At 35.5% G+C, this 17,674-nt stretch overlaps 3 protein-coding genes across 3 annotated transcripts; all 3 read left to right on the top strand.

Annotated features, from left to right (window-relative positions):
- Nucleotides 1–274: 274 nt before the first annotated feature.
- On the top strand, nt 275–5,575 carry LOC116771768 (3-ketoacyl-CoA thiolase, mitochondrial-like). Its single transcript, XM_032663730.2, has 8 exons — nt 275–431; nt 1,814–1,980; nt 2,134–2,265; nt 2,567–2,831; nt 2,918–3,093; nt 3,907–4,101; nt 4,802–4,956; nt 5,231–5,575. The coding sequence occupies exons 1-8, from the start codon at nt 413–415 to the stop codon at nt 5,310–5,312; spliced, it is 1,191 nt and encodes a 396-aa protein (XP_032519621.1). The 5' UTR covers nt 275–412; the 3' UTR covers nt 5,313–5,575.
- Nucleotides 5,576–6,488: 913 nt separating this feature from the next.
- LOC116771767 (3-ketoacyl-CoA thiolase, mitochondrial-like) lies at nt 6,489–10,191 on the top strand. The gene is made up of 8 exons (XM_032663729.2): nt 6,489–6,645; nt 7,401–7,567; nt 7,774–7,908; nt 8,072–8,336; nt 8,419–8,594; nt 8,805–9,005; nt 9,118–9,272; nt 10,024–10,191. Exons 1-8 carry the CDS (start codon nt 6,624–6,626, stop codon nt 10,103–10,105), a joined length of 1,203 nt encoding a protein of 400 aa, XP_032519620.2. The 5' UTR covers nt 6,489–6,623; the 3' UTR covers nt 10,106–10,191.
- Nucleotides 10,192–10,330: 139 nt separating this feature from the next.
- On the top strand, nt 10,331–17,615 carry LOC116771938 (3-ketoacyl-CoA thiolase, mitochondrial-like). Its single transcript, XM_061528190.1, has 8 exons — nt 10,331–10,474; nt 10,702–10,868; nt 15,484–15,615; nt 15,692–15,956; nt 16,040–16,209; nt 16,402–16,602; nt 16,710–16,864; nt 17,173–17,615. Exons 1-8 carry the CDS (start codon nt 10,402–10,404, stop codon nt 17,252–17,254), a joined length of 1,245 nt encoding a protein of 414 aa, XP_061384174.1. The 5' UTR covers nt 10,331–10,401; the 3' UTR covers nt 17,255–17,615.
- Nucleotides 17,616–17,674: the final 59 nt, after the last annotated feature.

Genomic DNA, 17,674 nt, shown 5'->3' with positions numbered 1-17,674 from the left:
CTAGAAAATATAAATGAAACAAAATAAACAAATGACAACCAAAACAAAATAAAAAAGGAATAGCTTTAAAAATATTCATATATACGTAAGGCTAGTTAAAATCATAAATTTATATTTTTTTAATTGGTATTAAAACATTTGTTATATTCCATTACAGTTGCGTCATTTGTTTAATAAAATTAACAATATGTCTGATTTTGTTTTCAAATACTTTCATATGGCAACTTTAAGCCGTTCATTCACTTTAGGTATATATAGATAGGGATGACTATTTATATAGGTACATATTTTTAAACCAATCAGTTTTTCATTCAATCTTCACTCATTTCAATATTCGTAGCTAGTTCTGAGTTGACGTAAACTTTGTAATCAAAATATATTTTTTAATAGTAGTAATAATTTCACAGTCACCATGTCTACTGCTGTTAAAAGTAAGTAACAATAAATATTTAATGCTGTCTAACTCACCCACATTCAGAATTTAAAAAAAATGGTCTATGTACACGGGGTCAAATTCCAATTTGCTTGAGTGGAAGAAAGTTATGAAAACTTTTTTGCTTTTTCTCTTAACAATATAAAAAAAGGAATTATTCAAATTTTATGTTGCCTTCAAAGTAAATATATTGAAGGGATATTTACTTCCTATTTTATATGCATAATAATGAATAAAGCTGTGATATAAACTGATACTGGTGGGCATTGAACCTTTGCTTCACTGCATCGTATTTATGTATTTAAAACTCTGTTCATGTAATGTTATTAGAATATTATGCAGAACATGGTGATAACAGTGAATAGGCCTTAATTGATGTTATCTTCTTACCGTTTTTTTCGTTACTTAACAATATGTGTAAATTAACAAACCATATTTAAAGAATAAAGTACATGTTCTTTTGTAATATCAGACTTAGTTTTTAACCTAAAATACCTTAATTTATATAAATGCGATATCCCCAATTATATACATATATACTTCAAATGGTAAAAAGGGTAAGATTTTGAAAACAGAATACTTTGGTTATGTTTGTAGTATTTATTTGTCTCAAGAGGTCGTAATGTTACTAATGATAATGCGATACACATTTTAAAAAGAAACTTACTGGTTTGTACAAAGATTTAATTATTATTCAAATAATATATTCCACATTTAATTGTTTACACATATACCCTGTTTCATCTCAATAACGGCAAAAATATCTCTCAAAATCTATTATGTTTTAACACACAGATCATATTATAAACTGATTATTGTATAAAAAGAGTTAAACTTGTTGAAAAAGATATATTGAAATGGTCAGAAATAATATTATCAATATTGAATGTGTAAATAAAGTGTATTGTGGGTGTTCGTCATTTATTATTTTAAAATTTTTTTTTGTGATATTAAGGTTTGGTAAAAATACTTATTGGAAAAAACGATTACATGGTATTGGAACGTTCTAGTAAACTCCAAAAAAATATGAATTTTCGAAAAAAAAAGGTTCTGTCGATCGAAAAAATAATTCCCGACAAAAGTACCGATGTTCTCTTATTGCAAACACGATTTGTTTGCCTCACTTCATAGAAAATATATCGATGCCTCATTCATCCTGAGACACTGAATATCTTCGCCTCCGTATAAATACAGCTAGGAATATACTTACCTTTGGTAATATTGAATATGCTGTAAAGAGACAGACCATTAATTATTACAATAATTCAACAAAATAGCAACAGAAGTAGTGTAATTAAAACATGTAACAAAAGAAAATCATGTTTAAATATATTATGAAAATAACATTAAAATATAGTGAGTATGTAATCATGATGGTAGATATTTTCATCGTGGGTGCGAAGCGTACGCCGTTCGGGACTTTCGGTGGAGTGTTCCGTAACACTTCCGCCACAGAGCTGCAGACCATCGCCACCACAGCCGCCCTCAAGGAGGCGGGAGTGGCGCCCGACCAGGTCGACTCCGTGGTCGTGGGACAGGTTATGGCGGTAAGTCCCACATACATTTATAATACACATAGTTCTAGGACGTGCAGTCTACTAGCACTGAGTTTCAATCTTCTGACCAACAAATTTTGAATATTTAAAGAACGTATTTTTGTAAAGGTTTGAGTTTTAGTAACTACAGATATCTGTGTGCAGGCCACGTCGACGGACGGTATATACTGCGCTCGTCACTCATCCTTGCGCGCGGGCATACCCCAGGACCGGCCCGCGCTGGCCGTCAACCGGCTCTGCGGCTCCGGCTTCCAGTCCATCGTGAACAGTGCACAGGTCAGATACAGGACGTGGATCATATACCAAACATTAGGTTTCATGATTAGTTGTTTATATATTATACGTTCTGTCAAATTAAACATTGATTTTAAAGGTCACATTTAGGTGTTATTAATTACATTTAATATATTTATTTAAATTACCTTTTAATTATTATTTATTTTGAGATAAAATATGGATGTCGGCGATGAATACACGAGATACAAGAGATGAAAATATTTTTTATAAGATTAATTTTTTAACACATTCGTCAACAAAAATAAAATATTTCATAACGATACTTTGATCTTTCCTATAGGACATTCTGTCGGGCGCGGCGGATGTGTCCGTCGCTGGTGGTGTGGAGAATATGTCCCAGGCTCCGTTCGCGGTGAGGAATGTCAGGTTCGGGGCTGTCTTGGGCAGTTCCTACGCCTTCGAGGACACTCTATGGGCAGGACTCACAGACTCCTTCTGCAACATGCCCATGGGCATGACTGCCGAAAAACTTGGAGCACAGTACGGAATCACCAGAGACGAGGTTGATAACTTCGCGCTGAAATCACAACAGAAGTGGAAAACCGGTTAGTTTTAAACCATAAAGCAAAACTATACGTCTGACAATATTAATGTGATAAAAACCCTGACTAAACTTTAATTATGTTAACAGCGAACGATGCGGGAGTGTTCAAGGCGGAGATCGAACCTGTGACACTGACGATCAAACGTAAAGAGGTCAAAGTTGACACTGACGAGCACCCTCGCCCGCAGACCACCCTCGAGGGTCTCAAGAAACTGCCGCCCGTCTTCAAGAAGGAGGGGCTGGTGACGGCCGGCACCGCCTCCGTAAGATAATACACGTGTTTTGTGAATATTTACTAACTTCACATCTCATTAACCGTTTCTATTTTTAAATTAACATTAATGCCGTCTTTTGTATTAATAAACGTAAGCCGTGACGGACACCCGATGTACGGAGTCGTTGATATAAGCTTGTACAAAAAAAATATCACAATTTTCCAATAACATTCCGTACTTTATTGATGTAAAAATCTTTAATGATGATAATAACAAAACTTGTTTACTATATTTAAAAACAAAAACTTCTATCATACCTACATCTAACTGAACTGAAATTTTTAATTACATTCTTCATTCATTTATATAAATTCGAACATAAATTAATTAATAAATTATATTTATATATATCTATAAATATATTTATATATTAATAACTCAATCATAATACATTACACCGGTACTGGCTTTATTCAACGATTGATTTCACGTGACATAAAAACAAATATTTAAAAATATTATATGTTGATGGTGGGCTTCGAATAATCTTTTTTTTAAACAGTCAAAAACATTCCTCGAAACTAAATTCCAGCAGATTTTCCTTTTCCAAATTTAAATTAACCGACAAGAAGCGCACGCATTAAGTTTTTTATAAATCTCAGTCGATTTGTTAACCAAATTAAATATAACATTAGTATTAAGAAGTCATTATGAGGCAAGCGATTATTTATAATGACAACAGTATCTATACGCGGAGATTGTGTATTGACATATTGTTTAAATTTTTTCTATAGAAAGTGTCTGTTACGAAATTATTTTCGTCGGTAGAATTGTATACATAGATGATTCCGAAAAATCCAGGGTATCAGTGACGGAGCCGGGGCCCTGGTGCTGGCCAGCGAACAGGCCGCCAAGAACCTGAAGCCCTTGGCTCGCCTGGTAGGATGGTCTTACGTGGGAGTGGACCCTAGCATCATGGGGGTGGGACCCGTACCCGCCATAGAAAACTTGCTTAAGGCCACCAAATTAACCCTCAAAGACATCGATCTGGTCGAGGTGAGGATTTATATCAGATATCCCAGCTAACATAACAAATAGGCTAATGTTAATAGTCTTTATACGTAAGGAATGTATTTTTGGTAATATTCATTGTGTGGGGCCTTAACTTCACGGGTATACTCTGATAAAGTTTCTGAATTATCTGTTGTTGTTCTAGCGTCGATAACGACAGACATGATAATGACGCTTTTATTACACTTTTTTTTTGATAATGATGATAATTTTTCATTGTTATCATCATTTACGTAAATTACAGAATGTTAGTTATTATACTTACTTAAACTTTGGACCCTGACTGTCGACCGCCCACTTTTTATATTATGTACTATTAAAGCCATTTACGGACTGGGTTTATTTATAATGAGATCTAAGACTTTCGCGAGTTTTATTCATTTAAATGAAACTAATTTTTTTTCGGATATACTACGCGTGCTTATTTTCTGTTAAAACTACAAGTTGTTGAAAAGTAACCGAAACGTCGGGAGTATGTAGTTTTAACAGAAAATAAAGCAAGCGTAGTATATCCGAAAAATATTAGTTTCATTTAAATGGGTTCATTCATGTTCCACCGTTCGTCGTTTTTTAATTTACCAATTGTAAAGGACCCTAAAATGAAACGCTATTTATATTAATTAAAAAGAAGTGTAGGTAGTTCATGAACGGCTTTTGTTGAGACTATATATTTCGATCCGACCAGATCAACGAGGCTTTCGTGGCCCAGACTCTGTCCTGTGCGAAGGCTCTGAAGTTGGACTTAGAGAAACTCAACGTGAACGGAGGAGCCACCGCCCTCGGACACCCGCTGGCCGCGTCCGGCTCCAGGATCACCGCTCACCTTGTACACGAGCTCCGGTAAAACAACACATCATAATAACACAAGACATCATACTAAATTGCATAAAAAAATTAAATCGTTACTGAAAATAACAATTTCTAAAATTAAGTTCTGAATACTTTATATAAAATATGAATTCAACATACTTTAAAATATAAGCATCCTTACTGTCCTAACTGTTACTTTACTTGTAGTTAAGGATAGTTTATTAAAATCATTCATATTATTTGAGTAATGTCCCAACACTGGTCCACGCGAATCATTCGTTCATTTAACGTTACTTTGTGTCAGTCGCCGCGGTCTGAAGCGCGCCATCGGCTCGGCGTGTATCGGCGGCGGGCAAGGCATCGCTGTCATGGTGGAAGCTGTTTGAACTTTAATATTGTGATAACTCTCTGACGATGCACCGGCTTTATTATCCTAACGTGCTGTGTTTAAAGTCAGTAAGCGTGTTTTGTTATCTTTCCTAGTATGAACACATATTTTCAATCAATACCTAGGTTGATGTTGCAATGTAAATAATTGTATGTAAAGAAAATGGAAAATATATTTTGTACTATATGATGTGCAATGTTTAGATTTTATAAAAAAATGTTTACTGAAGTTTTGTTTTCTGAAATATATTTATTTAATACATTCTATCTCTTTTATTTACTGTGCATTTTCTTAACTCCTCGTTTTACGGGCAGCGTATACAAACCACGTTATAAGTGTTTCTACTCTGATTATTGACGGGAAATCGTCATTAACTTGGCATAAAATTAAATTAAGGGAACGATCCTTCTCACGCCCCAGCCGCCAGCGTAAGCGCGGATCTGCGGACGGTGAGCAAGGGTAGCTCGCCGCCCGACCAAAACCAGACCCAAGCGTAAGGCGCTTAGCGTGCCGCGCGCCTCTCGAGAGCCATCACATTACCACAGATGGGACCCCAAAGGCAATGTCGAGCCGGGTTCCAGGTGCAAGCGTAATGATGTACCGGGGCTTGGCTCGGAGCAGAAGATTTTTAGTCAGTAAGAGTCTGTCTGACATTCCCTCTTAGCCCACCCAAGACAAGAGGGGTTATTTGATGATTTTCCCTCTCAAAAAAGCCAACAATTTTTTCAATATCAGAAATTTCAATCAAAGATCGTTGATGCTACTAAATGTTTAGGTATTTCAAATGAATTTGTCTTATATAATACAATATCTTTAAAGTTTATAAGTCAATACCTATAAATGAACTTATAAGATATTGTAGGTACGCCACAATGCTAAAATTAATAAAAACCGAGATATTGAATCATAGCAAAGACATTATGTCTTATTTTGTTTATTCAAATACCACTACCATTCAGGTAAAAATCCTGCCACATGCTACTTTCACCTTTGTATCGTGTATGCGATATTAAATTCATATCCGCTTATCTCAATCTGTCCGATTACGAAAAATGAGCACTATAGATAATAATGATATACCAACAGTCTTAGAATATCTTTATAAAAGAATATAATCGATATATTTTGATGTATCGTATCTGGTTATCACTCGCGTAATAACTAATACCAATTACTACTAAGCGGTAAAACTAAGAAGTAAGAATTCAGCAGTCAACTGACAGTCATTTGCGAAGTATACTTGTGTGAGAGTAGACGTGTTTTTTGTTGTTGCGTTTCTCAGTGACAATTTATACATTGATAAACTATCATGGCCGTGGCATTAAATAAAGGTATAAAAGAAGTATATTCTTGTCTTACGTATTGTGTATATTTAATATTTATATTATATATGTTATTTGAATTATTTATATTATAAATTCATATATTACAGTAGGTCAGTGACTTGTTTTCAAATGATTTTATATTACAGCGGACTCGCGATGTTTCAAAGTATTATTACTCATTATCTATTGTGATGTTATATTCTATATGTACATTACTTAAATTTAAAGTAATTTTCTTTATTAGCATAATCACATATTTTTATAGTAATGCGTTATTGACAAAAGCACCTCCTATTAAGTATTAATTGATTCGTTGGTTTTACATTTATTTATATTTAAGTATTAAAAAAGAAAAGCATGTAAATAATCTTTTTTCATTGTATATTTTAAGGAACACTGTATTTTAAAACATTCTGTATTTTTTATTTCAATATAAGTAATGTTAACTATAGTTTATAGTGGAAATAATTAATATTTTATCTGAATAATGTACTTCTTTTCCGAAGCCAATAGTTTTATTTTGATTGTCATATATGTGCAAGTATGGGTGTTTTTTCCATTAAGCCGATGTAATTTTCATTGAAAAATATTTAAAAAAGCCTTAAGATTTTAATTTTATTTTTGAACGTTTCACATTGTTAGTTGTATATGAAGATGCGTACAGTTTTTAAGGTATAAAATCTTTAAAAAATGAATGAGGAGGTATTCGATTATCCTCGTCGTTATAAGATTTGATTACGATATCATTATTTTGGTTTAAGGTATATTCATAGTGGCAGCCAAAAGAACGCCGTTCGGTAAAATGGGCGGCGTGTTGAAGGACGTGCGACCAGCAGACTTGCTGGCTGGAGTCGCCAAAGACGCCTTCAAGGCCGGCAATGTGTCCCCAGCAGCGATCGACACGGTCAACATCGGTATCGTCAACGTGGTAAGTAGGATCATAATCAATGGACTGATGCTTGCTAGAGATTGTAAGACGCTGTTTTACTTCATTTTAATCACATAACTTAATATAATTATGAGGAATTCATTTTAGGTCACGTAGCTTTGGAATTTTCCTTTCATCAAATTCATTTGGAAATTAGTAATTCACATGCTACAAAACTTTTATTTGGCACGTTTTATATTCTGTAGCTATCGGGTAGTCCTGATGGTGGTCTATCCCCTCGTCACGCGGCCCTCAAGGCCGGAGTCCCACAGGAGAAACCAGCTCTGGGTGTTAACCGACTGTGCGGATCAGGGTTCCAGGCCGTTATAAACAGCGCTCAGGTGAAAAGTCGTTGAATTGAAGATTTGACTACAGAGCACAAATATAAAATAAAAATTATACGCTTTGAGCAGAAATAAACGTGGCTTACGAATAACGATATATTACAATTGCTAACGAATCGTCGTATTAGGTAGTTATTTTATAGATTTAGATATTTTTCAGGACATTATCACAGGATCGGCTAATGTCTCCTTAGCTGGTGGTACAGAAAATATGTCTTCCGTACCGTTTTTGGTAAGAAACGTCCGACACGGAGTCCCTTTGGGCTCGAACATAGAATTTGAAGACACATTGTTCAGACAATCGTTAGACACCTACTGCAACCACACGATGCCTCAGACTGCGGAAAACTTAGCTGATCAATACAATTTGACCAGGACGGAAGTTGATGAATTTTCATTTCAATCTCAGCGGAAGTGGAAAGCCGGTGAGTACACATATCTGATAGTTCTTTAGACCTTACACGAACGAAGCTGAATCTGTCATTAATGTGTAAATCAACTGTACAGCACAGGACAGCGGTGTGTTCAAGTCAGAGCTCTCACCCGTCACTGTGAGGGTGAAGAAGCAGGAGGTGACAGTGGAGGTGGACGAGCACCCTCGCCCCGACACCAGCCTGGAAGCCCTTCATAAGTTACCCGTGTTGTTCAGGAAAGGTGGACTGGTGACTGCTGGCAACTCCTCGGTAATTATTCATTAAATGACTGGAAGTCTATGGCTCTGTAATAACTTTTCTGGGTAAATTGAATAAAAGTCTTACTTTCTGCATTCCTAACGTACTTAAAATTTGTTAACTAGATTTTAGTTTGTTGGAAATGTTTTGGGAACCAAAAACGAATCACAGAAAACAGTTTGAAGCTCATAGATTATAGAATGTTTTTTAATTGGTTGTTAGGGTGTCAACGACGGAGCGGGCGCTCTCATCCTGGCGAGTGAAGAAGGTCTGAAGAATAACAACTTGAAACCTTTGGTCCGTGTGCTCGGCTGGTCGTGTGTGGGTGTGGACCCCAGTGTGATGGGCATCGGACCAGTTCCAGCTATACAGAACCTCCTGAAGGTCGCCAACCTGACCTTGAAGGATATAGATCTCGTTGAGGTGATGTTACGATCCAGAATATCTCATATATCATTTCGGATGATGTAGCGCAGATGTATCTTCGAAGTTAAACATGTTCATTAGCTTGAGCTCCTGTGGATCGATTTCCCAGATAAACGAGGCGTTCGCCGCCCAGACTCTGTCCTGTGCGAAAGCTTTGAAGCTCGACATGGAGAAGCTGAACGTGAACGGAGGAGCCATCGCTATAGGACACCCGCTGGCGGCCTCCGGGGCGAGGATCACGGCACACCTCGCACATGAACTGAGGTCATGATTATAACACGAACCAATAATAGACATTGGCAAAAGATATTTCCAACACACACTAACATATTACTGGTTCTGCTTATGAGTTTGTCGGTTGTCTGTGGCGCCATAAGCCGCAGAAGAGTATTTCGGCCGTACTCTGCTTTCTACTAGGTAGTCATTCTATTTACAATTCCTACAGCTAGTAACATGTCTATACACATGTATAGTGGACATTTCTCTTCGGAACAAAATACTTTTCCGTAATATGTGAACCAGATATTATTCGATAATGAATTTGAAAAAGAAAAACAAACTTTAAACAACAGATTCTAATACAAAGTTCTTGCGTAGTTTCCTAACACTTTTATTAATATTTTTTCCAGATTTTTGTAAATTGTGCTGGAAACGGAAAATCTGACTCGCTCATTAATAAATAGTAGATATAATTTATACCTGTAAAATATTCTGCTTCTGGGGGTTTCGATGAGTAAAAAAATAATGTTTAAAGAGTTTTATCAACGTTTTATATGAATGAGTTGTAAAACAGTTAAGTCTTCGTTACTTAAACATGAACCTCTCAAGTATCAAATAAACGTGGAATCTTTGAGATGATCTAATCTACTTCACTTAATGGAGAAGTTGTTATAAGAAATATTCCCTACACATTGTCGATACGCACAAGTTTCTTACGTGAAGAGACCCGTTTGAACTTATAGAGAAACGTATGTCGATGAAGTTGTTTATATAAGTTGTAAATATAATTCTACAGACGAAGGGGACTCAAACGAGGCATCGGCTCCGCCTGCATCGGAGGTGGACAAGGGATCGCGCTGCTGTTAGAAGTTGTATAGAACATCAATTCATATCTTTTTAACCGCATATATAAAGTATTTTTATGTTGTTATTTAAATATATTTTATTAAACTGTTCATAACTATTGAAGCCTTTTAATTATTCGTATCCTAATAGGTACTTTATTTAATTGTAAAAATCAAAATTAATCACATTATGTATTATACAAAACATGGAAACATCGAATAAAATACGAATAAAAAACTGAATGAATAGCAATAAGTACTTATCATGAGGCGTGTACGAAACTGTAAATAGCACTGATAAAATTAATTTAACGAAAGCAAAAACAAATATGCAATGTTTTATCTGTGAGGTTATATTAATGTTTAATTATTATCAGTTGGTCATGGCGTTAGCTACTAAAGGTAAGGAAATAAGTATTATTAGATAAGTTACCTTTATTTATCACTTTATGTAATTGGATATTCAATAAGATATCGACGGTCGATGTTCTTAACTTTATAACTAAAGTTCATAATGACATATCGATTTAGGACACCAATATGAGCAAATCTTAAAAACATAATTATAATAAATCGATTTAAACCAAAAACAACATTATACAACAACATTTTGACATTTAATATCAAAGATATATTCGTGATCGGCGCCAAAAGGACGCCATTTTGTAAATTTGGCGGTTCACTGCGAGAGTTGCCAGCTTCTTATGTATTTGCGTCGGCGGGCAGAGAGGTTTTAAAAGAATCCGGACTGAATCCAAGTTTAGTTGACTGCACAATAATAGGAAACGTTAACTTTGTAAGTATTTAAGTTTATCTCTGCATAAAGATACATACTATATGTAAAGTATCTATAGGCATCTGTCCTAAGCCATAAACCAAATAAAAATGTTAGTCTATAGTCTATGTAATCAGCTTGAGAGAATAGACAATTTTGATATGTCATCTAAACCGCTCATTGTTTTATTTGCTTTCCTATTTTAATTAAATACTACGTTACATGGTGTCAGAACTATTTAAAAACGTGTTAAAAAAAGGAAACGAAGAAATTCGTGAGAAAGTTGTAAAATGGCTACGAACGACGCAGTATCTGGAATAAAGCCGCCGGCTAACCTACAAATTGACTCGGACAAATCAACGTGTTGGAAAAACTGGTTACAACAGTTTGAGTGGTATGCAATCGCTGTTCAGCTAGATAAAAAGCCAGCCGATGTCCAGGCAGCAACATTTATGGCAGTAATAGGCCCAGAAGCGATCGAAATATACAATAGTTTCAATCTGAGCGATACAGAAAAAAAAAACCTGGCCGCCATCAAAAACAGGTTCAAAGAGTATTTTGCACCAAAAACAAATATATCATTCGAAAGATATATATTTTTTAAGATTGAACAAAATGAAGATGAATATTTTAACGAATTTTTAACCCGAATAAAAACTCAGGCAATCAAATGCGAATTTGACAATTTACTGGACGAAATGTTAAAGGACAAAATAGTTTTTGGTATCCGATCCAATCAAGTCAGAGAGAAATTGTTGACAGAGGATAAATTAGACTTAACCAAAGCTATTAATATCTGTAAAACTAGTGAACAAGCGTCCAAACAATTAGATGAGTTTGAAAGCAAAAATAAAACAGATAAAGTACTAGTAGTCAAAAACAAAAGTGTCAAAAACAAAGAAAATGAAAATTTTGACTGCAAAAGGTGTGGTTCAAATCACAAACGCAGAGAATGTCCAGCATTTAACAAACCCTGTACCAAGTGCAACAAAAATGGTCACTTTGCCAAAATGTGCCGCACAAAGAACTATAATCCTAAATTAAAAAATAAAGTGAACACTGTAGAAGAAATGTCAGATTGTTCAGAAGACGAGGTATATATATCAGCTGTAAGTGGTGGAGATAAGAAAGACTGGACAGAAACAATACAAGTTGGTAAAATAAAATTTGCTGCCAAATTAGACACAGGAGCACAATGCAATGTGTTACCGAGACACTTGATGAACAAACTAAAGGCAAGTCTGAAACCAAGCCGAACAAAAAATTTAATAAGTTATACAGAAGATAAAATGGCAGTTCTAGGTGAAACAGAGTTACTATGTAAAATAAAAAATGAAAAAAGAAACATAATATTCAAGATAGTTAAAGAAAAAGTTACACCAATTCTAGGACTTGATACATGTGAAAAATTAGAACTTATTGCACGAGTGAAAACACTGAAGGAAAGTGAATGTAAAAATGATATCTTCGAAGGCTTAGGATGTTATAAAAACTTTGAATATGATATTGACCTTATTGAGAACCCGAGACTGGAAATTAGACCGTCAAGAAGAATTCCACATGCTATAAGAGACGAGGTAAGGCAAGAACTTGATAGAATGGTTAAGTTACATGTTATTAAACCAGAAACAGAGCCTACCCCTGCCGTGAGTCCTATGGTAATTGTGAGACAAAAAGGTAAAATAAGAATCTGTATTGATCCGTCAGATGTAAATAAAAACATTCTTAGACGTCATTTTCCACTTACTACTATAGAAGAAATTTCAGCAGACATTAAAGGTTCTAAATTCTTTGCATTGTTAGATTGTACAAAAGGATTTTGGCAGATTAGACTTTCTGAAAGAACACAAAAGATATTAACTTTTGCTACGCCATGGGGAAGATATTCTTTCAAGAGACTTCCTTTCGGAGTATCATCGGCTCCTGAAATATTCCAAGAAATTTTAACAAATTTGCTCAGTAAATTTAAAAACGCAAGAGTGTCAATCGATGACATCTTTATCTATGCAAAAAGTAGAGAAGAACTTAAGAAAACTGTTAGCAAAGTTATAGAAACACTGAAGAATTCAGGGTTCAAACTAAATAAAATAAGTGCATTTTTGAATCAGAAAGAATTAAATTCCTGGGGCACATTGTTTCAGCTAATGGACTAGAAGCAGACCCAGAAAAAGTTGAAGCCATACAAGCAATGAAGACGCCAACAAATAAAACGGAGCTACAGAGACTACTAGGAATGATCACATACCTAAATAAATTCATCCCGAATATGTCAGACCTAACAAATCCACTAAGAGACTTGCTACACAAAAATACAAACTTTATATGGGAAGTTCATCACGAAGAAACATGGAACAAAATAAAACAAGTTCTCCAGAGGCCTCCAGTATTAAGACTATATGATGTAAATAAACCTGTAACATTAAGTGTAGACGCAAGTTCAAAAAATCTTGGTGCTGCACTCCTCCAAGAAGGACAACCAATAGCATTCGGAGCAAGGGCGTTGACCAAATGTGAACAGAACTATCCACAGATCGAAAAGGAAGCACTCGCTATACTGTTTGGATGTAAGAAATTTCACGAATATGTTTACGGCAAAGAACTGACAGTAGAATCAGACCATAAGCCACTTGAGTCTATCTTCAAGAAAAACATACAATCTGCTCCAGCAAGATTGCAACGGATATTATTTAATCTTACACCATACTCACCAAAAGTTATATTTAAAAAAGGTACAGAGATACCACTGGCAGACTTCCTTAGTCGAGACTGTGATGCCTCTAATCTAAAATATGAACAAGAAGAAAATCTGAAAGTTGCAGTTATACTACCTATGTCAGTAAATGCTAAACAAGAGTTAATTACAGCCACAAAAGAAGACCAACACTCACAGTTACTACTTAAGACAATAATACAAGGATTTCCAGACAAAGTCAGGGACCTTCCTACAGAACTACAACACTATTTTAATTTTAAAGAAGAACTAAGCTATCTGAACGGTATAATTTTTAAAGGAAATAAAATTGTGGTACCTAAATTACAGATCCCCAAAATGCTAAAGAATATTCATCAAGGACATCCAGGTATAAACAGCTGTTTAAGAAGAGCACGACAACTTTTCTATTGGAAAGGACAGTACCACGACATTATAAAACTAGTCAAAACCTGCTCCATCTGTGAACAAACACAAAGAGATAACATAAAAGATATAGTGCTAGTTAAAAAATTTCCTACACTTCCATGGCAAATAGTTGCATCTGATCTGTTTGAACTAAAAGGTAAAACTTACATAGTAATCTGTGACAGCTACTCCGGATATGTGGATTTTCGACAGCTAAAAGGTCAGTCATCGTATGAAGTTATAGAACAATTGAAACAATGGTTTGCCGTGCATGGAGTACCAGAAGAGCTACAAACTGACAATGGACCACAATACATGTCCAGAGAATTCAAGGCCTTTCAAAAAGAGTGGAAATTTAACCATGTCACCTCCAGTCCACATCACCCTCAGGGCAATGGGCTTGCTGAAAAAGCAGTTCAAGTAGTCAAGAACATATTGAAAAAATGCAGTATGGACAAGTCTGATGTCCAACTTGCTTTATTAAACTGGAGAAATACTCCAAGAAATGATATTTTAGGCTCACCCAATCAACGTCTATACAGCAGAATTACCAGATCTCCATTACCTATAAACGACAACAACTTAAAACCAAAAATAATAACAGGAGTGACCACTGAGCTTAAACGACTAAGAGAAGTACAAGCCAAATATGGTAATAGGCACACTAAAAAACCAGATTCTTTTGAAATTAATGAGAAGGTCAGACACAAAGTTGCCCACCGTCAATGGGAGGGGGCAAGGGTGTTAGAAAGGCCTGAAGGTTTACCAAGATCCGTTATCATCCAAACTGATCAAGGACAAATACTACGCAGAAACTTCAGTCATTTGCACAAGACTCAAGCAGACATAACCAGAAACAGAGTGGTAGTTCCTGATATTAAATATACAGAAGAACCAACAACACAACAGGTTCCATCACCACAATCACCTGCTGCCCTGGAGTCTCAACCGACATCAACAAGTTCATCACCAAGTAGTTCTAATCACATGCTGGAGTCAACACTCACTCAACCATCAACAGCACCTAGATCATCAAGATATGGTAGAATAATAAAACCAGTAAATAGACTTGATCTTTAATAACACTTAAATCAGTACTTATTAAAGCTGTGCTCAGTAAATTTACAATCATTTTATATTTTCTTGTGCAACATTAATTATTAGATGAATAATGTTAGTTTACTATTCACATAATAGTAAGTCATTGTTTTGTCATATAAAATTTATTATGTTCATTCATGTTAATTAAAGAATAATAAGTTAGTTTTAAAATGTAAGAAAACGTTTTTAAGTTTGTTTAGTTTATAAAGAAAGGGAGATGTAAAGTATCTATAGGCATCTGTCCTAAGCCATAAACCAAATAAAAATGTTAGTCTATAGTCTATGTAATCAGCTTGAGAGAATAGACAATTTTGATATGTCATCTAAACCGCTCATTGTTTTATTTGCTTTCCTATTTTAATTAAATACTACGTTACACTATACACGTACTATTCTATTATTTATTAATTATTTCAGCTCAGTCAATGCGATGGCGGAAAAACTCCCCGGTATTGCGGTATTTATTCTGGGGTATCGATTGATAAACCTGCCTTGGGTGTAAATAGGACTTGTGGGTCTGGATTACAGTCTATTATCAGTGGAGCCATAGTATATTTGATATTCATTGACTTGTTATAATTTATTATATAGGTATATGTTTTTTTCTATTAGTAAACGTTTTCAGGAAATTTTAACGGGTCAAGCGAATGTTGTACTCTCCGGCGGGACTGAAGTAATGTCGTCACTCCCGTTTTTGGTTCGCAACTTGAGATTCGGTTCGACTTTAGGGAAAATGTATCACTTCGAGGACTATATTAAGACGCAAATTGTCGACACTCACATCGGGCTCTCTCTGCACCAAATTGCGGAGAATATAGCCAAGAGATATAATATAAGCAGAGAAATGGTAGATAGGTTCGCTTTAAGCAGTCGTTTGAAATGGAAAGCCGGTAACTTAAGCATCCCTTCTGTTTTTGCCATCCTTCTGTTGTTTTAAATATATGCTATATGTAGTAACTATATTTTCATTCAGCTCGAGAAGCAAAATTATTTGAAGACGAAATTGCACCAGTGACCGACAGCGTTAAGGATGTTATTATAACAGAAGATGATTGTGTTGATGAGAACAGAAATATTGAGGAATATGTTAAAGCACCGGCGTCTCTGGATGATGGAAAAATTGTGACTCCATTGAACTCGGCTGTAAGATATCCTGACGTAGATTTTAATCTCAGTTTTACAAAGTAGTAACCATTAAAATCCAGTGTTTTTTGTGAGACCAGCGGTGATTGGTCGGAATTATATTTATTTTCTGCTTAATAATAATGGATTCAAGGAGAATAGTCTAATAATTTATTTGGTGATGAGAAAACAATGACACACCTGCATAATCAGGTAGCCGCAGATGGTGCTGCAGCCCTGCTGTTAGCAAGTGAGAGAAGTATCATTGAGAGCAACATAAGACCTCTAGCTCGTCTCGTGGGGATCGCCTTCGTGGGTGTGGATCCGGTAGAAACCGGTCTCGGAGCTGTTCTAGCGATCAGGAAACTACTGGAAGTCATGAAACTTGAACCTGACGATGTAGACTTATTTGAGGTGTGTACAACAGTTCCAATAAAATTAATAAATATGTTAATTTTGCCTACGTGTGTTATAAATCTGCTTTATTTGATTTGTTCTATTTAGTCATTATTTGTGATTAGATCAACGAAACATTCGCTTCCCAAACTCTGGCGACTATGAAGCTCTTGAAACTACCTGAGGATAAGGTGAATGTGAGCGGCGGCGCGCTGGCTCTGGGACATCCCGTGGCCGCCAGCGGAGCCCGACTGGCTGTGCACCTCGTTCATAGGATACGGTGAGGAAACTCGTCCGCTATTATTATAAATTCACGAATATACTTCTTAATAAATTTGATAGCCGAAGAACATTTTTCATACAGTAAAATTTGCAATTAAAAAAAACTAATTTGTACAGCATAAAGGTTGCGTTGTCAGTAAATCACTTTGTAAATCACTTCTCTTTTGTAACTAATTTTGTAACTCTTGGTACATAAATAAATAAATGTGATACTGGCTACATATTACGTAACCCTATCTGAATAATATGATTTTTCGAATACTTTAAGTCGTAACTTTGTATAATTTTAAATTCACTGTTCCTTAGAGGTGGGAGCGCACGCCGTGTTTTGGCGGCGTCGAGCTGCGGCGGGGGACAAGGCGTCGCCGCCATGTTTGAATCTGTTTGAAATTACACGTACAGAATAAAAAAAATAGTGCGTGGCGTCCCTCCGTACGAAGGAGATGAAACTTCATAAATGCAAACAATTCTTATCCACTACATTTGATAATAAAATACTGCCCTACTAAATGATATGTGTCTCACATGAAACAAAAAATAATGAATATTATAAATAAATTAATACAGAACAATAAGTACGTGATTCAGCTAACTTCATGACGCTCACACTGTTTACTTCGCTGCAAAGCAAAAATACCATGCGCCTGTGCTTGGAATATGCCGACCCCATCTCTTTTTCTGTTCTACTTTCTCCATTTGTGTATTTTTCTTTCTCACTCCCTCAGTGTAAAACGTTTAAATCAACCTTGTCGGAACGTTTAAATCAACCTTGTCGGAATTCCCGTGAAAACTTTCACATTAAATATAT

This window comes from Danaus plexippus (genome assembly GCF_018135715.1).
Source record: "Danaus plexippus chromosome 16 unlocalized genomic scaffold, MEX_DaPlex mxdp_23, whole genome shotgun sequence".
Classification (NCBI taxonomy): domain Eukaryota; kingdom Metazoa; phylum Arthropoda; class Insecta; order Lepidoptera; family Nymphalidae; genus Danaus; species Danaus plexippus.
The sequence above is the reverse complement of the archived record's forward strand: the minus strand, read 5'-3'. Positions and strand labels throughout refer to the sequence as shown.